Source organism: Neltuma alba, unplaced genomic scaffold (assembly GCF_004799145.2).
Source record: "Neltuma alba isolate B1F8T4 unplaced genomic scaffold, ASM479914v2 tig00011276_pilon, whole genome shotgun sequence".
Taxonomy (NCBI): Eukaryota; Viridiplantae; Streptophyta; class Magnoliopsida; order Fabales; family Fabaceae; genus Neltuma; species Neltuma alba.
The window spans coordinates 141,878-168,877 of NW_021635986.1; the positions used below are offsets into that span (position 1 = coordinate 141,878).

Sequence of the window (27,000 nt, forward strand, 5' to 3'; positions counted from 1 at the left end):
GTATCCCCACAGACTAATCCCCCGTCCCAGGGTCGGCGCACAAAATGGCAAGGGACTGGCCACGGGGTGCTTTTCATTCACAAAAATTAGAGATCAAACTCCCAACCACTTGTTTAAGAGACGAGATACCGAACCATCACGCTCACCACAACGTGATTATTTTGGTCAGAAATTTAATAACAAAGATATATGCCCCATTCCCCACTGGGGAGGGGCCCAAATACCCACACTTCTTACACCCGCCCACCACTTTAGTTCTCACGGGTACAAAACCCACAACGTTCTCTATAAGAGAAGTGCCATTAAATGAAGTTTTTAGTGCATATATGTTCCTCAATTAAAAGCGTAAACCAAGCAAGGTTTTTCTCAAAATTTTTTTTTTTAAATCTTCAAAATCCCTTTTAGTTTTTATTCCATGTAACAAATGAAGGTTCGCACAAATTGATCGCCCGGATTCCAAAGAACTGACTCAGAGAATAGGGAAACAGAAAGGTAAACAAAAGGTTGTATATACTATAAACACACACAAACTCCTGGGAAAAAAAAACAATTAACTTAGAGATGTGTCGCCAAAAGAGCATAACTTATAGTTATCGCCACCATAAAGCCACGTTTCGGCACACTCTTGCGAGTTGCCTCTTGTTGGTGCCTCGAGTTTCCCACCCATTCTGTAGATGTCCAAAAAACTAAACAACACACACAGATATCCTCTATACAACCCACAAATCAAATTATCCTTTGCCTGTATGTTGTGATGATAACTAGTAGCTCAGAGACATCCTTTTAACTGACCCCATCCTACAACCTTGACTGTCATCAGACCATGCTGAAGGTCAGAACACAACCACATGGCCCGAGAATTAAGGTATTCTATGCGTTGGAGCATGCTTTGGTGCTTTATCAGGAATTAACAACATTACTGTCATTAGGAAAACCGAAATCCCCAAAAAGACCCTGCATCATCAAGGAAATGAAGTTAAATGCTGGGTTAGATATATCTGACATCTCTCTACACCACCCCATTATCTGGAAAATAAAACAGATTCATCCTGTCAGCAATGATTCATGCACGGTTTCTAAATGCATCAAAAAATACAGAATTCAATATCTGAAAATTTTCAGTACGCCAATCCGCAAAAAATGGGTTGGCCAACCAAACAGTCTTTAGAAGCACGATTCCTGATATGATTAGGTGTCTTCTCATAGTTATTCTGAAAAGCGAATTCAGTCTCTCCATGTTCCACGTTAACATGCCAACTCATGCCTATTGGCAGAAACTCTATCGGACAGATGATTTCCAGAAATGCTTCATCCAAAATAATCTAGTCTAAACACCTTTATTCCCGGAATCAACTAACACAGCAGTTGGAGAGCTTGGGGTAAGTACAAGATGTTTTATACCTCTATTGCTAATCTTCTCAGCACTAAATTAGTTGTGGGCTGATTTTTATGAAATGCTATCTATTCTCAATGAAAGGTTTTTCCCAAAATGTTTATGACATAATATGGACGGAAAAGTGCTTACCATGGCGTCATTGATTGCATAAGCCACACAGTAATGCTCCTGGAAATCAATAGTGGACAAATTGAGATGCGAATGGTTGGGGTATAACAAATAATAGATAACTCATCATTAATGACAAGCAAATTGCTAGCAGATTGATGAAAACTCATACTATTACTAGGTCACAAACACAATTTTCAGGAAATATCTTCTTTAACACTGGGGGAAAAAAAAACATGTTTTCTCTTCTCAATGAAACCAAACAGGCCAAGGGTGTGTTTGGTTACTAGTAAAGTCGCTTTGTAAAGTTGAAAATTTGTTCATCTCTGTTTAAAAATCAATTTGACATGGATAGCCGTGAAACTGAATGGTAATTAACTTCTGAGTTTGACGATCAGTAACTGAGATGATTTTGACTTACCTTCAATAATTATTTGAGGCTCCCTAGCAAAAATGCCAACACTCAATTTTGTTGACACTATATAAACATCTTTCCACTGTTTTCTGTTTTCAAGTTATTTTAGAAAAATTTACTTGAACTCTACAAAACATAACAACAGACTTCTAATGATGTTTTCAAATTCAATGAGAAAATCAGAAAACCAAGCAGGCTCCAAGTTTTTCCACTTTGTTTGTTTGGAAATTGAACAGAAGTTGCTAGCATATCTGGAGATCAGGGTTCCACTCAGTGTGCAGGAATATTTTCTCCAGCGCAAACCCACCAGTGAAAGCCCACCAAATTATAGCAAACAAAATCCAGGCATTGTGGGGACAATTAGCAGAAATGAAGTGGGTTTACCTGCATCATATGCCACTCTTCAAATTCGTCAAATAGTTCCAGCCGTTCAATCCTATGAATAAAGTATTGTTAATTAGTATAATTGAATTGACATTTCGCAAAAAGATGTAAGCTTCCATCCCGAAAGAGGAAAGAAGGGAAAAAAAACTGGAGAATCATGGACAGAGCACCTACTATTTGAGGATGTGAAAACTTCTACATTCAAACAGAAATGAAAAAGTTCCATCATAATAGTTTAACTGGGTCATGTACCTAATATAGACTAAAATCTGGATGGGATATAAACTACGGAAAGATACTTCCACAAAGAGGAAGGCAAGGATTCTCCTATAATGGAGCCATGAAGAAAAGCAGCCGCTTTAGACGCTTGCATTAACCGAGCAAAGAAGGGCAGCTTCCCTAACCACTTCTAGCAATTTGAATAAGAAAAACAATATCTTCATTGCTTCATCACAATAAAGCATGAAAAAGAAACTTTCTTATTTGCATCAAAGAACAATCCCCAAGGTTCACACTGTCGCAAGCAACTAATATAATTTCATTTTTAGAGAATATGTCCGATGTATCAATTACTACACATCTAGCAACACAGCACCAAAGTAGCTAGAAGGAAGAATTTGCAAGTTGTAATGCAAAACAACCACTGTTTATTGAGCAAAATACCTGCGCCTTTCATGAGCATCAATAAAGTCACTATATACTCTAAGCATATCCCATGCAACAGCTCTCTGAAACATGCACAGAAAGACAATATCAATTCATGTAGAAAAACTGAATTCACTATTTAAAAACGGAAAATTAATGCAAACAAGGGAATATAAATGGAATAATCACATAGACCACGTGTAAGGGATGCTATATTAGGGGCAAAAAGGATATTTCTTAGCAGAAACCAAAAAAAAAAAAAAAAACAGAGAGAGAGAGAGAATTGTTACAGGTAGGAAGAAAGGAGAATTGCAATGAGACCTCAAGGAAAGAAAATAACCATCAAAAAATCCCCATGACAAGTTAGAAGTTGACATTTCTTACTTTATAACTTGTCACTATAGACTGCTCAGTTGTCATTAGAACCTTTTAGTAATTATGTTTCTTTTTTGGGACTTTATTGCAATTCTCTCTAGAAAGAAAGGCATGAGAGGATGGGCATCATATATTCTCTTCGTGTGAGAAAAGCAAAGAGAACAGACAAACATGGATGCCCATATAAAAATGTTATGTAATTGTATAAAAAGAGGAATTAGTTAGGGCAGTTAATCGCTATTTGGTTAATGGAGAGATGACCATCTGTAGCTAATGGCCGTAAGTAGACAGCTTAGGGGTTAATTGTAATCAGGCTTTTGGTTAATGGAAATGTGATGCCCCTGTTCCCCCCCCCGGGTATCTGTCTGTCTCTCTCCTCTAACTTTCTTCCCTTTCTCTCTCCTGTTAGAATTACATCAAATACACAGTGTATGATTCCAACTGAAGTTAGGAGTGCAAGGACTTCATTTCACCGAAGGTTAATGTGATACCTGCCATCCTTGGTCCAGAAACAATTTTTCCTTTGCAAGCAAGTTTGGGGTAGCATATATACCCAAGAGTGCACATCCTCGACTCTGAAACAAGATAGAAAAGACAAATCATGCCATGGTTTCAATTATATATAGTTGACTTCATCTATACTTCAATTTATCATAACTAGATTCATTGGTAGTCAAGTAATTTAATGAATCGAATTAGATGAAAAGATACAAAATATGAAGGATACATATCCACTCCTGACAGTGAGAAGAACTTCCTCTTTGGAAGTTAACATTTTAATTGTAATCTCAAATAATTCAAAAAAGAAAATCAAATGCAGGAAAAAAAAATTTGATTCCAGACCTCCAAATTTCTAATCATTTGCTGCCCAAAAGCATCATCAGGGTGGATCTGTAAACAACGAACAATTTAATGTAAAGGAGATCACCTTCCATTAAACCCACCAGCAAAAGTACAGGCAAAAAAAGATATTGCTGAGAAGACTGTAACCTGCTCATAAAGGAAAAATACTCCAGTCTTAAATGTTTGGGAAGCCCAACCAACAATTGAACGAGTTGAATCTGGATCTAAGTATATCAGAACACATTCTGCAATTATAAAAGTTGGCAGACTGACGATAATGTCAGAACTAAGCAATGTACTCATTCCCTAGTCATCAAATAGACAAGGTTCTTTAGAATATACCAGAGTCACATAAACACATCGACACAGACACACACACATCCGTGGGTGTAAACACAGAAGAAATTTTCCTAATAAGCAACTTAGTTGCCTAGGGGCTGTGCCTTTTTCCCCTTGCTTTGCAATCTGATTTATACCGACCTCTGTGTGTTTGCATGGTGGCAGTGTTCTAGTTGATATAAAATATAGCTGAGAAGACAAACTCTGCTTTGATTAATCAATTAATAAATAAATAAAACTACTACAAAACCCTGAAGCTTATTAATCCCTTCAGCAAATTAAACGACTGAAAGTACTTGGAAACTGAGAGTTTTGGGTTGTTTATATGAACCTAGGGCTTCTTTCTATCTTTCTGCATATTCCGAATTGCAAACTGTATAACTGAAAGTACTTCTAGATTCTATAAGCTTCATTCTAATAAATCTTCCCAGAAGGTGCTGGAGCCTTTAAGTCAAGCTCAAGTTATATACAAATTGAAATGAAAATTCAGAGCAGCATGAGACAGAGAGGACTCCGAATAAATACCTTGGATCCATATCAGCTAGAGTTATAATATCATTCAATTTTTCTATGTCACGCAAGTCAACAGGGAGAAGTTTGTAGTGATCACTCAACACTTCTCCTTTCTCTGCAAAGAATGAAAGGTCACTAGCACGTGTTCAGATCAAAACTTAAATCAAATACCAAGTTCCCAATGATTAACTATCAGACAGAAACTTGGGCAAAGATCTCTGGTGTTTGCAAATTGCAATTAGGCACTCTAATAGGAAAACATGATACAGAGGAATTCTTTCTTTAAACCTAATCATGTGCTTGCCCATAAATTATCCGTTAGTCATGCTTTGATTGAAAAGACAATACCCAAACACCAAGAAACTACAACCAGGCCTTTCCTTAATTATTTACATATTTCACACCCTAAACCCAGCCCCATTAGGCCAGAATAATTGAATAATAGGAGTAAACTGAAAAAAGTCACTTAGGTCAATAAAAAATGACCCTCATGCCCCGAATAAAAAAAGCAGTAAAAAAAAGGATATTCTAGATCTATTTTGGGTGCCATAGAAACAGAATCCCTTTCCAATAAAGAAACCAGACTGGTTATGCTCCAGCGCCATGCATTATAGCACTGGAATAGGACCCCTCTAATGTTAGAACACAAGCCATTGCTTAATGCACAATGCTTATACAGTAATATATCCAGCATTGCTTACCCGCGGATATAACTGTTGTTGCTCCAACTTTGTCCTTTAATTGACCGCAAGTCTGAATAAGAGCAGCCTTCTTACAAGTTACCTGATTCAAATACACAACACTATTTTTACCTTGTCTACTGATGATGGTCATTCAGAACATAAGATCCACAAACTAAAAGTAAGACTTTTCTCCTCCATTAGCAATTACTTAGATATTCAATCATAACAAATCCCTCTTATTATTCTAAGGGCAAAAAATCAGATATAAATTATCTTGACAAAGCAACTACTATCAATCTAGCAAGGGACACTAAGAGAATAAGAAAAGAGACTGCCCAGGCCAACAAAAACCTTCCAAGGAAAAGTAGATTCAAGTGCTCACCTCCTTAAAATCAACTTCCACATATAGATGCGGTGCCTTCCCCTCATCCTGCCAAGAGAAGGTAGAACCATTTCAATTACAACTACACGAGCTCCCCCCCCCCCCTCACCAGCACACAAGAGCATTTATTACAGATAAGCAAACTAAGCAAAAGGGATACAACAAACATTGAAATTGATGGTAACAATACTAAACATATTCTCAGCTAGTTCAGACTTCTGTACATCATTCCAAACAAGAGAATGATGTTAGTGCCTAATGATCTATGACCCCAAACAAGCTGCATATCAGATATACTTTTACATCTTTGTGTTGCATATCAGATAATTTGTTTACATCTTTGTTTAGAACCCAAGTTGACAGCATATAATAGAAAAATTATAACATGGGAGGTTTAGACCAGCTTTTAGACTGCCTCTGTTTTAAGGTTTCAAAAATTAATGGATTTTTCCCAGTACGTCTCTACATCACAGTACACATATAGCAAAAGCATGAATGCAACATAAGTTCATTCCACCTTTTTGCTTATTTACAAATATGCAGTATGGAACTGAATTTCTCCTTCCAATGTTCTATCTAGCATGAGGGCAAAAGCCCATTTGTCTCGGCTCATTTTATTAAAAAATTACAATTTTTCAGAAAAGAGAACTCTAAAGAAATTTTAGGATGTTGTGCTTTTCATGATTGTAACCTAATGCAAAATAACTCCTGCTTTTCAAAAAAGAAAAATGGAGATAACAAATGAGTTTTTTAGACAATTAGAAAATCACCTCTCTTTTTTTTTTCAAGCTTAAACAAATGGTCCCTAGTACATGCTGTCTTCAGTTGTCTCTTAAAGTTAGAAGTTGTAAAATCTAAGGGACAATAGCTTAGAATCGCATGCCAGAAGAGAAAAATTTATGTGGAATATGTCATGACAATACTTATGACAACTCACGGGATGAACCAGGCACCTGCAACTGAAAATATGTTGTGTCAAAGCCTGCTCCAAGTGATAATATCTGCTTCTTTACTGGATTGTCTTTATCTGTCTCGTTCTCAGCATCAAGAAACTGATAGAGAAGTTTCCGAAAAGCAGCCCAACGAGCAAAGTAACCTTCATACTCAGATAATAATAACTATGAGCCATTGAAACACAGTTAAAGTATACAATTTCAACAATTCAAGTTGTTCAATTTAAATCTTACCACGATTAATAATTGGAGATCTCCTCACTGGTCTTCTGACAAATAAATGAATGTAGTCGTCTTTCATGTATCCCTTCTTCACACAGGACCTTCAGACAGTTTTTGAGTCATCATTATTCACCACATATGAATAAATAGTGCATTTGTACGCAGGAGAAAAAATAAAAATAACATGTTAATGGGCAACCACGCTAATGGAATATAGACAACTCAAACAATCTAAATTTAAAGAGAACAGACATGCAAAACTTAGGACTTAAGGAATTATATTCCAGTACAAGAAATAGAACACTCCAACCAGAGAAACAAGATTTCCAATTACCCAAACAACAAATCCCCAAATCTCAAATTCAAATAGTGCATATCAAATCACAGTTGCATCACGAAAATCAAGTAGCATTGTTCATATTCCCCCATTCTGGGTTATAATCACTAGCCAGTCATTTCATCTGTCATAGGTCAAACAAAAATGTCAATAGTCCTCACACGGAAAATATTACAAAGACGTGTGCCTTACATGGAAAAAGACAAGAAACTGCAAACTCCAACAAGAAGAAACAAGACAGATCACCCAAGGGAGGTGGTGAGAAGAACAAGGATCAAACTTCTTAGCGCAGCAAGCAAAAATTGATCTCAGAGCAGTAAATTCAACGCCATATTGTTGTCAGAAAAATCCAAATGCACGTTCTTCACAAGAACCACGCTAACAGAATAGGAAAAAGAGAAAACAAACAAAAAGCTTCCCAAGCCAATATGCTAAGAGAAACAAACATTACATCAAATAGCCACATTCGATTGTCCTTTACTTTGGTTACAACCCACAATGTAAATTGACACAAACCAAAACCATAAAATAGAAAGTGAAATAAAAACTGCCTCATAAGCCAAAACATTAAAAGAAACCAATATTATATAAAACAGACAATTGCATGATCCTGAAAAAAAAATTCAATTTTTGCACGGTTTGAATAAAACTGGGCAGCAACTGAGGAATAGAATGAACGAAGCAAAAAGGAATCGAGGGTGTGCGCACAATTTACTGGCGGAAGCATCATCGTTGGTAGCTTGAACAGCGGCTCTATTGCTATGTGAATCCGCCATGGATTCGTTGGCTCTGTGGAAGAGAAGAGATTGAAATCAATGAAACTTTGAGGCTATAACCCCGGTGAGAATGAAGCACCCAAGAAAAAAGATTACTAGGTTACGAGCTGAACAAGTTGATTCTCGTCGTCGCTCACGTTGCGTCTGGAACTGACGGATCGGCATGCTGATGTCGACTTTTTTTTTTAAGTGAAAATTACAAATCAGTAGTAAATAAAAGTGAAAATCCAAAAAAAAAAAAAACCATTAAAATATCACAACCCTAATTCAAGAATTCATCTTTAGCATGGGTGTGTTTGGGTGACACCCCAAACCATGGTTTGGGAACCCAAACCATACCCAAACCATGGTTTGGGTCCCCAAACCATGGTTTGGGGAATAATCTACCCAAACAACCCCTCCAAAAACCAAAACCATGGTTTTGGGTCAAAACCATGGTTTTGGGTCAAAACCATGGTTTTGGAAAAAGCAAAATTTTTTTGCTTTTGGAGAAAAAAGGGAGAGTGTGAGGGCCTATATGATATGTATCTTGTTATTTTTTTTATAAACATATTTTTTATAAATATATTTAATCTTATATTTTATAAATATATATACACATTAATTATTTATTAATTATATTATCTTATGTATTATTAATTATGTTGGTAAAAAACATATTATTAACAATTTTATTCCTTCAAATTAAAATATATCATAAAATCTATTTTTTCTGTAATTATCATATTAACTTATGTCTTTTTTTTAGTAATTTGTATATATAAAAAGTGCTTCTGATAACAACTATCCAAACACTCTCACTTCTCAGAATCACTTTTTTACAGAATCTATTTTCCCCAGAATCTATTCTCCAGAATCACTTTTCCAAACCACGGTTTGGTTTCATCCAAACACACCCTCGTATGGGTGTTTGGTTACTTCCAAATTATTTCTAAAAAAAATACTTTCATGTAGATAGAGATAAAATTTTTGTCAAATACTTACTTTCTCTATTATAAAATCACTTTTAAAATTATAATTTAATTTTCATCTAAACACTCTTAAGACAAAGTGTAAAACTACTTGGTCTATAATACTCCTTAAGTCCTTAATATAAGACCTATTTAACTAATTTGATTAAATTAAGAAAGTTATATAAGTTAGTTAATTGTAAGAAATATGACATGTTTTTTCTAAAATATCATAATCATCTTTCTTAATATCCTTCCTCACTCTTCTACTTGATTATGGTTGAGGGAGTATCTATAGGAGTGCTTTAAAAAAATTAATAAATATAATAAATAGGTTTTATACTAGTATTTAGGATTAAAATCAACTCAACAATTAGATCTTATATTAAGGACCGGAGGAGTACTCTACTATTTATAAGTTCTAAATTTAGGAAGGGGTGTTGTTCATTTTACAAGCTCCATTTTGGATTTGTCTTAACATTTGATGCATTTTTTAATGTTGTCCTTAATTATTTCTCTCTTATCACATTTCCTCACACATTTTTTTTAATTTATTATAAGGACATATTCAGAAATAAAAGTCTATTTGTAACCTATTTATTATTTTTAATTAATTATTTGTTATCCGTAAATTACTTATTTAAAATTTATAATAAAGACCGGAGGGAGTATAAGATACTCTTAATTAATTTACATGTACCAATAAAAATAGCTAAAAATATTCAAATGATTTTCAATATTATTGTTATTAACTATACTGAATTATAACATCATACTAATTTCTACTCTCTTATTGTGCTCACAAAATATAGACAGATATGAAAAAAAATTTAATGCTCATTAAAACTATCAAAATGTCTTAGAAAATGGATAAAAGCACTTTGTAAAAGACCTTTTGTGATATAGACAGGATGGAGCACTTATTTACAATTCTTTTTTTTTTAATTTACAAGTTAAATTTCAAAATTTATAATTTAATAAAGACAAAAAGTACTCAAATTAACTTATAAATATTGTATGCTAAATTTTAATGATATTTAAATTGCAAAACATTAAAGTTGTATTTTTTTGGAAAAATAATCATCAAAATAAAAATATTTTTTAATAAAATCATTTATCAACAGCACCGGATGTAATAGTGGTTCGATGACCGGTTGACCGGTGTTACGGATCACCCAAGTCTCAAGATTTGATGCACGGTTTATGTATAAATAATTAAATTAATTACTCCTTCGGTTCTTAATATAAGACCCAATTTTTGAGTTGGTTTTGATCCTAAATATAAGACCCATTTTTTATATTTATCAATTTTCTCTAAATTATCCCTATAGATACTCCCTCAACCATAATCAAGTAGAAAAGAGAGGGGGTATTAAGAAAGATGATTATGGTGTTTTAGGAAAAATGTGTCACTTTTCTTATAATTAACTAACTTAACTAACTTCCTTAATTTAATCCAATTAATTAAATGAGTCTTATATTAAGGATCAGAGGAGTATAAGTTTCTTATCTAAAATTTGTTTGTTAATATCAATAAAAGGGGGACCGGACCGGCCGGTTCAACCGGAAAACCGGTGAACCAGTCTCCAGTCCGGTTTGATTTGAAGAAAAAACCGGCTTCAAATGAAACTGGAATGAACGGGAATAGACCCAAAAAAACTGGTGAAAACCGAAAAAAATCGTTGGGTTGGTGGGTCGCTGGTTTTCTTTTTTCCCCCTTACTTCTTTTTTACTCTTACTGTCTCACGTTGACCGGAGTAGACATGGATATTGTTGAGAGAAATGGTAAAAGCAGAAAAAAAAAATCACAGAAAGAAAGACCCATTTGAAAGTCTCTTGTGTGCTGCTTCGAACTCGTGCTCGTGGAAGAGTGGAATGAAGAGTGGAAGGCAAGGAGGAAGATAAAGTAGAATGGATGTGCAGAGGGGAAAAATGATTACTGTTTACCATCTCTGTTTGAGGAAGAAAGAAACGAAGAGGGACAACCGGAGGAGCGAAATCAAATGAGAAAGAGAAGAAGTATAAGTGTTTCAACTTTCAAGATGCAAATTGGAATCTGCCGTTAAGGAGGAGAGAGGCATAAAAAAGTGACCTTGTGATGTGTTATCGAAAAGAAAAAATCAAGTGTTCACGTGAGGGAGAGAAAAGGAAGAGATAAAAGTATAAATTAAAATAATAAAAAAGAGAAGAAGATTGCATTGGGTCGGAAAAAGAGGGAAAAGAGAAAAAAGAAATAATAAAAAAATTATAGACATAAATATTTTGTAATATCTTATTCCCTCCGTTCCTTATTATAAGAGACGAATAATCGAATTACGTTAATAAAAAAAGCAGTCAAAATTAGTTAAGAACAATCAATGTGTAAAAAATATAATTTTTTTTCAAAAATGCCCTCATTAATAAGAAGAGAGAGCATGAGAGAAAACAATTAAAATTATTGAAAGAAAGAGAAGTGGGAGGGAGAGAGAGTGAGTTGGAGACAATAAATATGGGCAAAATAAGAAATCAACACAAAAAAGTAGAAACAACTTTCAAGTGTCTTTTATATATAGGAACATGCCATAAACATCAAATGTCTCTTATAATAAGGAACGGAGGGAGTAAAAAATTATTTTGTAATATGAGTAGTCATTCAAAATATATTATTTTTTATAACTAAAATATAAATATTTTTAATTATTTTAATTATTACCGGTTTAACCCGGTCTAACTCCGATCTAACCTATTAATCCTTAATCTACTGTTTCGACCGGTTTAGTACCCGGTTCGATGTTTTGTTCCTTGGTTAATATTGGAGTCTCAGGCTCTTTGAAAAATGGACAATAAATGAGTGAATGGAAGCCGCGGTAAAAAAGAGAGGCCTAAAGTCAAATTTTACAAAGTCATTCCTTTTTCGGCCGCCCATTGATAACATGTGACAAGATGGTAAATATTATTTCAAACACAAAAACTCAAAAATAAAATATTTCAACTAACTTTTATAATTAGAATTTAATTTGATAACTAAAATTAAAGGAGTGTTTAAAGTTTAAACACCTTAAAGGAAGGAATTACATAATTTCGGAGAACTTGGAAAAACCAACTTCTGCGCGGGAAAGATGATTTTTTTTTTGTAAGGATAATAATTATTCTCTATCAATGGAAAACTAATTTTTCTTCAAATATTGAAGATAAAATATAAATTGCTCTAACTAAAAATTTACTTCATACACAAGGGTTGGAAAGCAAATCATCATAAGTTAATAACATTAGTCAGCAATGCTTCTTTGAAGAGCAGAAGGTGAAAAGATTAAAAAAAAAAAAAAAAGGCAGTACACAGTATCTTTAAGGTATGGGCAACACTTGATTTTAGTTTTAATTTGCCCCCTCACCCGTTCCACCTTACAGTGCAAATTAGGTTTACTGATAAATTTCCTCCATGATACTGGACTAGTTTAGAACAGCTTATAATTAGCTTATAAATAGTTTTTTTAATAGTGATTTATAGAATACGAGGCAAGTATGTGAGAAAAATTTTATCTCAACTTACGTGAAATGTCTTTATAAGAGATTTGTTAAGCCCTTCCAAACAGGCACACTAACTTTAGTCGTACTATAAGATTTATTTTATAGTTTAATTTAAACCATAGACTAAATCTTATATTAAGGACTAAATGTCGTATAATGAAAATATTTAAGTATGGTTACCAAAACTCAAGCCAAGGTAACAATGATTTTTTATAAAGTGATAACTTTGTTTTATTCCTCTGTGCATTGTGCAGGCAAAAACAATGTGTTTGTGTTGTGTTTGTTGTTTGTCATGTGCAAGTGATAATGATGGGTGTATGTAGACCATGTGTTGGTTCATGAACCATATGTTTGATTCATGAACCGACATATCTCTAATAGCAAGGCAATAGTTATTAATAATTTTGAATTTCATGAAAAATAACACCTTTTTAGTTTGTAGAGTTTTTCTAAATAACAACTTTTCATCAATTGGTGATTACCACGCCTTTGATTATATTGTTTCAGAGGTGCTTTTAGAAACCAACGGGACACAGCATATCCATAGGATAACTCTTAGGGGGTGTTTGGCACTACAAAAAAGTAGCTAATTACTGACAGATTACTCACGAAAATTTTGTCACTAAACTTAGCCATGAAATTAGTGATGGAATTTATTCCGTCGCTAATTAGCCACGGAATTAGCCACAGAATTTTTTCCATCAGAAAATTCTGTGGCTAAAATTTTATAATTAAAATTAGCCACGGAATTTTCTGACAGAAAAAATTCCGTGGCTAAAATTTTATAATTAAGATTTGCGACAGAATACTTTTCCGTGGCTAATTTAGCCACAGAATTAGCGATGAAAAATTATTCTGTCGCTAATTTCTGCAACTAATTCCGTGGCTAAAATATAATATTTAATATAATATAATAAATATATAATTAAATTATATATCTTATGAATGTTAAATAAAAGAATTAAATTTAAAAAATATATTTATTAAAAAATTATTTACTATCTAAAATTCAAAATTAGTGTCATTGGAAATTAATATTATATTTAAAATAATTTTTTAAAAAATAAAGCATTATAAAATAAATAGTAAAAAAAATATCTAAAAATTATTTTGTTACAAAAATAGTTATGATTAAAATTATCATATAGTTTATTTTTAGTTTCTCATAATATATATGTGTATATATAATTATTTGTGTAAAAGAATATTATATATATATATATTTAATTTTGCATAATAAGTTAGTAAGTTCATTGCAGTTCAACTGGTGAAGTCGTGCGCGTGCACAAACGAGATCTTTGGTTCGAACCGTGGAAAAGTCACTTTGAGAAAGAATTATATGGTGACGACATGTGGCAATACAAGGTGGCATGTGAGATAGCGAGACGTGACAGCAGAGGTGAGGTGGCGGGACACGTGGTGGTAGAGCTGAGATGGCAGCGAAACCATGGTTTTAAAAGTACTTTTACAGTATACAAAGTAAATATGTGGATGAGTTTGCCTTGATTTGCAAAAAAATACTTTTCACAAGCACTTTTGGGTTACCTCAAACATCTCCTTAGTATATCATAGCTCATTACATAACTCTTCACATAATTTCCTAAGTTAGGGCTCTATTGTATTGCATTAGATTAAGTTTGGGTGAACCATCATCCAAATAATAACTACCACTCTGTTTCTTATTATATGTCACTTGTACCCCAAAAGTTTGTTTCAAAATATAAGTCACTTGTTGTATAATTAATGATCTTTTTTCAATTTTACCCCTATTAATTTAATAAAAATTTAATTAATTTCTCTCTCTCCATCTCTCTCTCAACTTTTCATTTCCTATGCAATCCATCCCCTCCTTCTCTCTCTCTCTCTCTCAACTTTTAATAAAGGTAAATATGGAAAAAAAACTGGTTAATTTAATGTATTATTTAGTTTGCGGGTTTAGGATACAAGTGACTTATAATAAGGAACAAAGTGGTATTTCAATGTGTATGTAGTAAATCTAAAATAATAAAAATCTCTTTTAACTGTTAGTTTTTTTAAAAATGATTTTTACTTGACAATAAATTAAAAAAATTTAAATTAAGGCTATTAAAACTATATTTAGACTACATAGATCTCATTATACAGATAATCACTATACTATTCATTAGTGTGATAAGCACCAAAACAGATTTCTTTAGCATCTTGTTGCAATTCCAGAAGCCCGTGTTAAAAAGTCATGAATTGGCAAAAACTTCAAGTGAGACCATTATGAAAATGTAAAGTCATGATGGATTTTTTTTATTTTTTATTTAGTCACCAAACAAATTGATGTTTACACTTCTCCGACAGGCCAAGAGCTCATCAATATAATGAACAAAAGAATGCAATAACCAGAATACAACATTTACATTATTAATTAGTTTCTCTCACCCCTCACGCCTCACTTTTCCTGATCCGTTTAAGCTTTGAAGCATACTTCTCGCCGCCGGCCATGGCAAAATCAGCCCGCTTCCGACTAGCTCGAACGGATTCCCACACATTCGACCCGACAAGGTGAGGAAAATTAAGCTTCGCTTTAGCTCCACGCATCTCGTAAGCGGCTCTATCATAAGCTATAGCTGCATCCTCAGCTGTATCATAAGTTCCAAGCCAAATCCTAGCACCATTTTTAGCCCGATCTCTGATCTCCGCCGCGTACTTCCCCCAAGGCCGGCGCCTAACACCCCGGTAGCGCTGCTCAACGGGTGGTGCGTTGCCCTCACGCGCCACTACAGCATCTTCCATTGGGACACTGTTATCAATATTGGAGCAAACTTCTGGCACATGTTCATTGACGTAATGACTGTCACACACTGAACTCTGGCCGTGCATGGGGATGTTGTCGGAAATTGTTGCCGGAGAATATATCGGCAAGTCGATCATTTCGTCGTCGAGAAGGTTCCGTCGGATTGCTTCTAAAGTGCAAGAATATTCAGAATCAGAAGGTGAGAGATGATGATGATAATGGGATCCGAACATGTATGGATAATTTTGTTCAAGTGTGGTTGTGGATTTTGCTGTTGGAGAGGAAGAAGATGAGGTTGGTGTTGCAGGTGGAAGGTGGATTTTTATAGACTGATGATGCGTGTGGACATAATAAACCCTAATCAACTCGCACTTCTTTGAAGCTTCTCCTTATTCCAACGTTTGGTTGAATTCAAAATTGCAAGTACACGTACAGATTCACGTGATTAAATTAATTAATTAATCAATAAATATATCTGTATATAGAAAGGACACGAGGAACAGTGTTTTAGAACGGAACGACGCCATCCATGCTTTTGAACTTCCGTTCGAGAAGTTTGACCCAAAGTAGACTTATTTGAATAGTCTCCAATTGTTCTTCCTCTTCTTTCCTTCTCCCCCTTTCATTCTTATTTTGTTGGATAAAAAGATATATACTTCCTCTGATCCTAATTATAAACCTTATTTATAATATAAGACTTTATTTATAGACTACAAACAAAATCTTATAATTAAAACCGGAGAGAATGGTTGAGATTTAAGATTTAAGATTTAAGAATATTTTATAAAATCATTTTTTTCTTTCTATTTTTAGGTAATCTATATCGATTGTTCAGATCAAATTTAAATATTTTAAATTTATTTATTTTAATCTGTTGTTATAATCATAATTTTATAAAATATTAAACCTCGCATGTTCTTTTTTTTTTTTTTGATTCAACAGTGAGGATGGGATAGGGAAAAGTCTAAATCCACATGAGACCAGACTAAGTAGGTTTTTTTCAAATGGATGTTGAAATTTTAAAATTAAAAATTTAAATAATAATAGTCGAAATCAACAGAATTTGAAGAATTAAAATTTCATATGAAAATGGCGTACTTATCACTTGTTATGTCATGATGCCAAGCATGTAACCTAAGCCAGGCATTCCTTCACAGAGAATGAGTATGGTATCCAATGTCGTTGGGAAAAGATTTATTTTTGTTTTCAATTTCAGTTTGAATTAATAATCAAAATATGAAATAAATCATACTTAAATGACCTCGTTGCCAACAGATAATATGCTCTAGTTAATTTTATAATATTTGAGAGAAGCGATTTTATATTATAATCTAGATTTTTTCTAGTTTTGATATAAATTTTTGTCGCAAAGAGAATATTTAATATAAATTATTAATTTTTTTGTCTTGTTCTCAATCTTTATTTCTTAAAATTCAACTTAAAAAATCATTTTTAATATCTATTCTTTTTACGCAGGTAACTACTGAGCTTGTTAGAAAAAGTTAGATTTTTTTTTTGGGACTGAAGGGAAAAGTTACAATTTAGTTTATGTGAATTGAATAATTCATAAATCTAACTCAAATACAATTTTGAGTTAGTCAGATCTTCGGAAACTAAACTTACAATAACATGAGCAAATTTGATTATCTTTAATTAAGTTTTTTACAAGTCGGTTCTCTTATTCAACTGTCTTAGATTGACTAGTAATATATCTTCATATTTTTGTCAGTTCGTACATTGTATTGGACCAGCTTTCCCATTTGGATATATATATATATATATATATATTCATTTTCGTTAAGAAAATAATTTATGGCCAATTAGGAATATAATCATGTGAAAGTCTGAGAGAATATTTCTGATCTGGTCAATATCTAGCATGCAGAGAGCGTTTAATATTAAAAAAAATTCTTATTTAGTAGAGATAAAGGGTGAAAGAGAGAGAATGTTTCATACAATTACTAAAAAATAAAAATGCCAATTTTTTAATTTCTTATGTCACTACTTATTTATTAGTTCAAGTGGCATGAAATGAACCGCAGATATTATTGATTAGCCATTTTTATTTTTCAATTTATAAATAAATACGTGCAGATGTCCCAAAAAAAAAGTAAATAAATGTTGAAATGCTAACATCTTCCCCAGAAAAAATGTACGGATTCATTTACAATAATTTTATATTTAATTAAAGTTTTAAATATGCGTTAAGATCTCATTTTTATTTTTTAAGCTCATTTTTTTTGTCAAAGAATTTTTAATCTCATCTTGACTATATTTTGATAAACAATATTAATATTAATGTAATGGTGTTATCGAGAGAGCGAATATTAATGATTTGGTCAATCTAGGATGAAGGGCCTGGGTAATTGCCCAAATCATGGGGGGAAAAAATTGGCAAACAAAGAGGAAGAAGTACAAACCACAGTTTTGGGCCAAAACTATAATTTCAGAAAAAGTAAATTCATTCTATTTCTAGTTCAAATTAGAAAATATGATTGTGTCTGTTAGACTATATCTCAGTGATAATATGACTTTAATATTCCTCAATTATTTTTTATAATCATATTTAATCATATATTTTATAAATATATATACTATTATTATTTATTAATTACATTATCTTATATATTATTAATTAATTGGTAAAAAATATTATTATGATTTTATTCCTTCAAATTGAAATATATTATAAAATCTATTTTTTATATATTTCATATTAATTTATGTTTTTTTTAGTAATTTGTACATATAAAAAATACTTCTGATAATAACTGTCCAAACACTCTCACTTTATCAAAATAATTTTTTCACAAAATCTATTATTCATTAAATCTATTCTTCAAAAATTTATTTTTCAGAAGTTATTTTCAAACTATGGTTTTGTTTCATCTAAACATACTCGAAAAGATTATATTAGAAAATGCTTCATAAAATCTCAAATAAAAAATAAAAAAATAAAAAGTACTTATTTATTGTGGCATGAAGTTGGGGCTTTAATTTAAAAAGAAAAGAAAAGAAAAGTGGCATGAAATGAAACTCATATTTTCTTAACCAATATTAAATTGTTCTTGTGCATCACCGGGAGACAAAAATAAACTGTTTTTAGATTATAAGTAGTTCATACTGTTAGAATGTTTAATTAATACAAGGCAAAAGTATAGTGAATGTTAGAATCTTGATCAATGATCATCTAACTTATACAAGGTTTTAATTTAGATCTTTAATTCTAAAAAGTTTTTTTTAAAATTTAACTCTAATACTATCAGCCTCAAAGAATAATTTCTTATATCAATACATTACTGGTATTTAAAAAGTTATTATACTTAATATATTAATAACATTTAACAATGTTTTGCTAATATTTAAAAGTTAAGGTAAGCATTAGTACTTTATAAGTTAATTATGAAAAACAAAAATGGAATCAGCTTCTCATTTTCAAATATTATATTTTTACAAAAAATTATTTTAACTCAAATTATAGTAAATATATGCAGAATTAATATTTCCGGGAAAAAAAAAAAAGAATGATGAAGAACCAAATTCAGTAGCTCTGACTTAGCTTATAACTTATAAGGAGCCATAATATTAATTCAAAATTTTTGTCCAATAAAACTTTTATAAAAAATTTTCAAAATTGAATAGCATGAAGGGCAACTAGTCCTAATCCTAAGAAAATAAGAGGAGGTTTCTTCATTTTTTTTTACTTTTAAATTTTCTTCGAATTTTACAAAATATGGTTTTGAATTTTATTACAGTGTATTCCAATGAATAAAATAATCTACGCTAGAATATTCTATGTGATGAAATCAATATATCATAAACGAAAAAACATCATTTATTGTCTATAATATGTTACTATGATATTAAATAATACTCTTCATTCATGTATTATGGATTAAAATACTTTATCAATGATGCATTTTGTTTTAAATATTAGAATTTATAATAAAATAATACAGAGTAATGAAAATTGAGAGTGTGAAGTTCATGCTGGCAGCCACGAACGATTACTTAAAGAGGAAGGCTAATTAAATTAAATAAGCAATTAATTAATTTGCAGCAACTTGTATATTTATTTTGAGGCTAATTTAGCAGCCATCCCACAAAGTCTCCGATCGTACTTTTTCGTAAATATTTCTTTCTTCGATGACTTTGTTATTTTTGAATGTATCTAATTTGGTTGGCTTTGGGAAAAGTTACCTCTGAAGTTTTGAAGAAAAGAAAAATCATATGGTACGGTCTTTATTTTGAAAGTTTCAAAATTTTAACTTCAATTTTTTTTAAGAAATCTCTATAATGATATATGATATAAAATTTTAAGCACACTATTATAGTATTATTTTTTGCTAAGTATTATTAAAATATCATATATTTGTAAACAATGGATTGCTATATATTTTTTTTCTGTGGGATTACAATAGATTCTATGATAGTTATTAGTAACACTTAAATTATTTTTTTAAAGAATAATAATTAAGAGATTATTTTTATTTTTTATTCTATACCTATTAAAATAATTATTTTACAAAAATAAAAATAAAAATAACATTAAATTTGGACCATCCAGATCCGATGAGCACATAGTTATTACTAACACTTAAATTATTTTTTAAAAGAATAATAATTAAAAATTATCTTTATTTTTTATTCTATACCTATTAAAGCAATTATTTTACAAAAATAAAAATAAATCTGGACGGTCCAGATCTGATGAGCACTGAGTGCTCATTCTTTGTTTGATGTGATGTATTATTTATTTATTTATTGCTAGCTTTATTGGATCTAATTAAGAGTAGTTTTTCAAAGAGATTTTCTGCATTCACCCGGATTTAAACTTGAGACTTTATTTTTAAGTAGTTAAAACCCCTACTAGGACCAATGTCTATTGGTGGTAATTTTTAAAAAATAAAAATAACGCTTTTTTTTTCTAACAAAACTAGAAATAATACTAATACTTACTTTAATATGTTAAGAAGTTATCTTTTAAGTGAAATGTATATCTACTAAGTTATTTTGATCATTTTTTTTTTTTTATTTCTCAATCAAGTAAATTTATACCCAGAGAATCCGCTTCACAACTTGACATCGTCTAAGTAAAAGTAATGGACCTTATTTTATGACATTTTGAAGTCAAGTGAGACATAATTAACGGGTTGACGCATGACATGGCTACATGCAATGTATAAGGGAAAATACTATATAAGTTGCTTATAGAGAAGATAATGACAGAGATTCCTTAAATTTTAGAAAATGATCATATAGTTTTATTGTTCTTAATCATTAAAATACGGGGGGGAAATTAATGGATAAAAATGCTCTCACTTAATCCACAACATATCACGCTTATAAACTTAGTTATAATTGCTTAATAATTGAATCATGAATTTTTTTAAAAAAGTGTGTTGTAAATTATAAAAAAAAATAAGTTTAGATATAACATAAATGGAGTTATGAATTTAACAAAATTAACTATATATATAGATTGAGTAGATTGAGATTGCATCATCACATTTGGTGTCGTCATCTTATGAAACTAATGTGATGTAGTTTTATGAATGTTTGAAGTCAAGTCAAAAAGTTGACCGAAAAACAATTAACAATTCTAATCTTGTTTTGTAGGTGAGAAAGCGAAAACTTGTTAGGTAACTACTACCTCTACATTTGGTCTTAAATAAAAAAGTTAATTTGAAATTTAATTTGATACTAAATATAAAATCCCAGTTCACTTTATCTCTCAAAATAGTCCCTATCATACATGTTAAATGATTTTCATTTTAATATATGATTAATAAAAATATTTTAGAAAAAACAACACTTATTTATTATAAATAACTAACTTAACTAATTTTCTTAATATTTATAAATTAGTTATGTAGCTTTTATATTAAAAATCAAAAGTAACAGTGTCTAATGAGAATTGGATAGGAGGTTTTTTTAAGTTTCTTGGAAACTGCTTTGCCTTTGAAGCTAAAGAATGAGCGTTATTTAAAGGGAATTACTACTGCTTGGAATCTTGGCTTGAAGAGTACCACGTTTTAATTTGATTGCTAACTATTCATGGATAGAGTTGGCAATGACGTGACATCCAAGTTTGTGTTGTTCACAATTGGAGTTTGTATAAAAGAGATGATGAGATGGAACTGGACTGTTCTACTACAGTGTACTCGTAAAAAGTCAAATATGGCTGCTGAGATTATTGCTAAATAGAGTCTTTGCACGACAAAGAGATACTACTTCATTGACGTGGCTCCTGAATGTTACGAGTGCCATGTAAAATGACATTTTAAAAACCCCACCTTTAAGCAACATGTAATTTGATTGGGCTTAGTCTTGTTCTATGTTTTCAACAAAACACCCCACAGCAAGAAATAATAAACCAGATCTTCCAAAAAGGTAAAACAAAAGAGGACAATAAATAAAAAAGTTTTGAAGAGTCGTGACATTTAGCACATGGATCTTGTTAGACTATGTTTAAGTGTCATTCCTCCCATCCTTAAGTTCCACCTTTTTGGAAGATCAAATCAAAATATTGAATTCTAAATCCAAGAAAGAAGACAGTAGTCATTAGTCAATTATAAGATATGGAAACTGTCTCAGAAATGGAACCAGCCTCAGGAGGAACAGCTCCAGGTAAGACAGTTAACTTTCCTTTCTTCAAACATCTATAGAACTCAGATCATCCTTGCAATGGGGTTCACTAAAACTGATTAAGGCAAAGAAAAACAATTGAAATAAGAAATATCACAGTAAACGACAACAATAATAATATCACAACAATTTGACCCAAGACAATTTATTGCACATGCATTGTCTTTTGTCCAAACTGACAACTACAACTATTACTTACAGGGCACTAAGGAGCATCTGAGGACTAAAATGCATCCAATGATAAAGAACAAAAGTTAAGGACACAATTTTTTAAGCATCTGCCACATAGAATTCACAAGTAATGGCCACTACACAGATTGCTGTCCTAAATTTTGGAATGCCACAATTGCAAGAGTAACAAGGGATGCATAAACCGAATTGGGTAGCCTTTGTACCACCTTCCCAACACCTGGTACACCTTCAGTACTCCTCTTTGTTGCTACTGCAACTGTTGGTGCGACAACCAGAGTGACAATAAGCCCTTGACTTATGACTGTGAACGTGTCCCCTGTCATCCGCTTAATGAACAAATAAAACTCATCACGGTCGATTGCCCCATCGAGATTGACATCACATTCCTGCAAGTTGTTATAAAATGAGACGACAAGAAGTTCCTAATTACAGACAATAACTGATACATGGGAATCAGGGACAAGGTCACTGAACAGTTACTCATTACACCAATCGACCCTCCTATCTGTAGTCTTAATACCCATATTCCCAAACTACCTCCGACCTTACACCTAATTCCCATGTATCAATAACCACGTATAAGGAAAGCTCTTACTGTAACTTTTTTTTTTTTTGGGCCAGGAAGCTCTTACTGTAACTGAAGCAGTTGAAAGACTCAAAAGAAGCATCTGTATAAACAGATTCGGATGCATATTATTATTTATTACCCAGATCTTTAGATTGAAAATATGGTTGATAATGATAGGTTAGGAGTTATCGTGACAGGACATATGCAACCAATCTGGTTTTGTTACTCTGTTTTATTAAAATGAAATTGAAAAAAAGAAGCATTGACATCACCATTGCAGTGAGAAACACCTCATGTGCTTAATATTACCCATAATCTTGAGAATCAGTATGAACGGATTAAGAAAATATGACATTACGTTTTACTAGTCACTTTCAAATTGACAAGAAAATCGATAAGAATGTTAAGTTTAATAAACAGCAAATCACTTTCAAGCTGACAAGAAGCACAAATTTCTTACTGACCTCAGTCATTTCAATTTCAAATGCAGACAATTTCTGGTCCTAGATCGATGTTGGGTGTTTCTATAATTCCATTTGTTTTTATTTTAGTGGTAACTGTCTTAGCTAGATTCCGTCATTTTTGTATTAGAAGTCTGAATTCTAGGTTCCTTTAACATGATTAATTTCATCACAAGATATTCCCTTTCTGTTGATCTTGTGAATCACAAAGGATCTTCCAGTCCTTCCTTCACGTGGTCAGCTTGGGCATCAAAAAGTTAAACTTCTCTCCCAACAGAACGATATACTCTTCTCATGTTCTGGGACATTGTAGCTTCTAAACAAGCAGGCTTTTGAAAGATAATCATTTTTAAAGTAAAAGCAACAGGGGAAGATACAATAGGGAGGAGAGGAACAAAACCATGTAATTTTACCCGCAAAAATAATACTGATTTATAAGCCTAAGCGCTAAGCTTCACATAGGCAAAACTGAGCATGTGCTGAAGCCATGGAAACAATATTACAAGCAACCCCTGACATCAAGCATAATGAAGAGGAAATAACAATCAACAAAGAAAATACAGTTCCTAAAATTAAGCCCTTTGACCCTCGCTCATATGTTTGCGCCTAACATAGGCCTTCCATTTCCTTTAGAATCGCCAACAATTTCACTAAGTGAAAACTTCAGTAGCTTTGCTTTCTTTTACAAGACAGAATTTTACTTCTTCATCGTGAAACCCTTATGTGCTACCTCTTTCTAACAGCCTTCCAAAATAGACTTCCTCACTCAGATAAACTCAAAGTTGGATATATCCTTAAATATTTATTTGAACACAAGAATCCTTACAAGTTAATTACCTAAGTAAAAGACCAAAGCGGTGAACAAGTTCAGTCATCAGAAGTATAACATTGTCCCTGGTTTTTGTTGGCTGAAGAATTTGAAATTATAACTGTGAATGGTGGTAAAGTTCCCCAAATTTGTAGCCCTCAACTAGAATTTCAGGACAGCAATTCCAAACTTATAATGATTCAAAAATCTTTACAATATTGATCATACATTGAGGTCATGAGAAGATTATGAAATGGTTTGATGCTAGCATGTGTCCCGACTCTCACCCATCAAATAACGCTTAACCAAATATTCCGCATCCCTAAATTCTGGATCCTCAGATTTCCCATCAAAAAGGCAAAAGGGAGCCCAAAAGCATAAAACTGAAGCTTCTAAGCTATAAACCCTACTTAATTGGTATACCTGAGCCCTATTTAATTTTTCCTTTTTTTGATTCATAATAAAATTATCCATAGTTTTAAGGTGATCTTACAAAGATTGACACTGAAACGGTGAAGGGGAGGAATCAAAGTTGGGAGTGAAGCTGATGAATCACCTATCGTGAGGGGGAAAAAACAAAAGTTTTAAGCACGTACAAATCATTAAATGACAGAGAAACAGAGTGCCAGCACATAGATCCAGCTCCACAGAGCAGTGCTTTCATATATGTAAATTAAGATACCACAAAGTTTTGTCTCAGCATCACACAGAAAATGTACCTGAATGACTTCTCTGACTTTGTCTTTTGGTGGAGGATCAAAATGTGGACCAGGCAAATACTTATTGAGATCACTACAACATTTAAACAGCTCAATTTTAGAGGGCATTATAGAATTTTGTCAACTAAACTAGAATGCCTGTTGATGTTCAGAGATCAATTAGTTAATTAGTCCAATTTCTTAAGTAGCCCAAGTGATAAGATGTTATGATTTGATAAGATTCGTTCTTGGTCAGGTTGAGCCGTTTGGCTAACTGGTCAGTGGGCTAGCCCAGTCTATAAAGAGAACATCAGTATAAGCACAATTATTGGTTTGGAGGATCTGTGCTCTTACCCTCTTTCTTTTTTCTTCGAGTAAAATGGGAATTTCATTACTCACAGAATTACATTAAAAAAAAGAAAAAGAAGAAGCAGCATTTGTCTTACAAAAACACATGCCAGCAGCAAAGCAACTATACAAGCGTTTTTGCTCTTTTTCATTAAAGTTAGTATTCATTTTTTTCCAGTTAGCTTTGTGGTTGGGCCATCTGATACATGAACAATGCTAAAAAATCATGAAGCAGATGTCTTACTTGTAAACGAGTAAAACAGCAATATACAGATCTTCAAATGTCAAATCAGCCTTTCCAGATTGATTCATAATACGGTCAAAAACTCGATCTGTTATCTTCCTTATTTGTCTGTGCCTCCACTCCTTACCTGTTTTTGGAGTCAGCATAGTCATAAATCACCCATCACAACTTGTCTTTGACTTAGAATAGCAAAAGAATATTAGATCATCATAAGAGCAAGGGCATCACACTCACAACTTTAATGAAGTGTCTTGGACTTAGAATGGGAAAAAAAAATATTAGGTGTGCTATGGTGAAATGATGGCATGATTTATGGAGTAACAAGTTAGGGTTTCATATTATAGTACCTTCAGTTTGTTTATCTAAAACCTCTTTGTCTTCAATTAATCAAAATACCTTTAGGCGGTGACAGTGGGATTAGCGAAAACAGTGTCTGGTTCTCTTGTTTTCTCTTTTAAACCACTAACTCAAGATTAACTTTCAGCAGAAACCAATTATAAAACTTGGTTCTCTGATTAAAGTAATTTCTCTTGTTTTGCTGTCAATACCTCAGAGTAATCCATACTAACTGCAGTAAACACTGGTAGTACAAAACCCGTCATGCAGAAAAAGGGAAAATACAACAACAGAACTGAATCTGTAATTTCTAAGCAAGTAGCGCAAAGAAAGTTAACATGAATTAGCAGGACACAACAGAGAACTAATAAAGCTTCAAGATTTCAGCCCCAAAGCAAACTCATCAGGTACGCTTCATTTTAAGTTTTAACCATTTATGTTTCCGTCTTTGAGCCTGATCTCTGAGAACAAAAGGACAATCCGCACAAACAGAGAAGTAACAGCAATCGACAAAGGGAAAATGCAAAGGAGGAGAAAGAGAAGAAAAAACTATTCAGGAATCACTGAATCTGCGTGAATAGGAGTAAAATTCTTCAAATGAAACAAAGAAAGCAAATAATCGAATCAAGAAGACAGCCAATTACCCTGAAGCCTGCCCAAGACTTGCCCCATGATGAAACACTCGGTTTTGGAGGATTCGAGATAAGGTCAAAAGCTGAAGGTTTTGAGGAGAGGGCTTCAGGCTTACTGATATTTTTTGATATCTTATTCTTACTACATGATCATGTGGGATTTATCTTTCTTTCATTGTGAGAACCGTCACGTCAAACCTGTTAATTTCTCCCCCAGATTTTTATATATGTGTAAGTTGGACGAAAGACACCAAATTTGTAAACTGGGGACTCAACTATGCCGCTCGTTGTCTGGATCCGTAATGATCGCTCGTTGCATTCCCACGCGGAAAATATAAAATGGAAAAATGACATCTAAGTCGCATGACAAAACATCCAAGGAAATGACTTGGTGCCTTTAATGAAATTAAATTTTGGGCAGATTTACATAAATGCTCTCTTATATTTATAAGAACTTCAATAGAATTTACTAA

General features: G+C 32.5%; 3 protein-coding genes across 5 annotated transcripts; all 3 read right to left on the reverse strand.

Annotated features, from left to right (window-relative positions):
- Positions 1-701: 701 nt before the first annotated feature.
- Positions 702-8,540, reverse strand: LOC114763332 (leucine carboxyl methyltransferase 1 homolog). Of its 3 annotated transcripts, XM_028952958.1 has the most exons (14): positions 8,468-8,540; positions 8,304-8,384; positions 7,271-7,359; positions 7,037-7,179; positions 6,084-6,131; positions 5,720-5,801; positions 5,031-5,133; positions 4,314-4,434; positions 4,167-4,214; positions 3,815-3,898; positions 2,967-3,031; positions 2,304-2,355; positions 1,526-1,564; positions 734-954 (listed from the first exon to the last, which is right to left on the reverse strand). In XM_028952958.1, exons 2-14 carry the CDS (start codon positions 8,369-8,371, stop codon positions 901-903), a joined length of 996 nt encoding a protein of 331 aa, XP_028808791.1. In that variant the 5' UTR covers positions 8,372-8,384; positions 8,468-8,540; the 3' UTR covers positions 734-900. The 3 variants fall into 3 exon arrangements, with proteins under 3 accessions (XP_028808792.1, XP_028808791.1, XP_028808793.1); XM_028952959.1 differs by lacking the exon at positions 8,468-8,540 and having other exon boundaries at positions 702-954; positions 8,304-8,454; XM_028952960.1 differs by lacking the exons at positions 8,304-8,384; positions 8,468-8,540 and adding an exon at positions 7,788-8,130.
- A 6,585-nt stretch (positions 8,541-15,125) lies between these two features.
- Positions 15,126-15,825, reverse strand: LOC114711043 (ethylene-responsive transcription factor 13-like). Its single transcript, XM_028895397.1, has one exon. It carries the CDS (start codon positions 15,823-15,825, stop codon positions 15,241-15,243), a length of 585 nt encoding a protein of 194 aa, XP_028751230.1. The 3' UTR covers positions 15,126-15,240.
- Positions 15,826-22,324: 6,499 nt separating this feature from the next.
- Positions 22,325-26,624, reverse strand: LOC114711057 (uncharacterized). Its single transcript, XM_028895411.1, has 4 exons — positions 26,540-26,624; positions 25,560-25,686; positions 24,989-25,061; positions 22,325-22,818 (listed from the first exon to the last, which is right to left on the reverse strand). The coding sequence occupies exons 1-4, from the start codon at positions 26,565-26,567 to the stop codon at positions 22,549-22,551; spliced, it is 498 nt and encodes a 165-aa protein (XP_028751244.1). The 5' UTR covers positions 26,568-26,624; the 3' UTR covers positions 22,325-22,548.
- Positions 26,625-27,000: the final 376 nt, after the last annotated feature.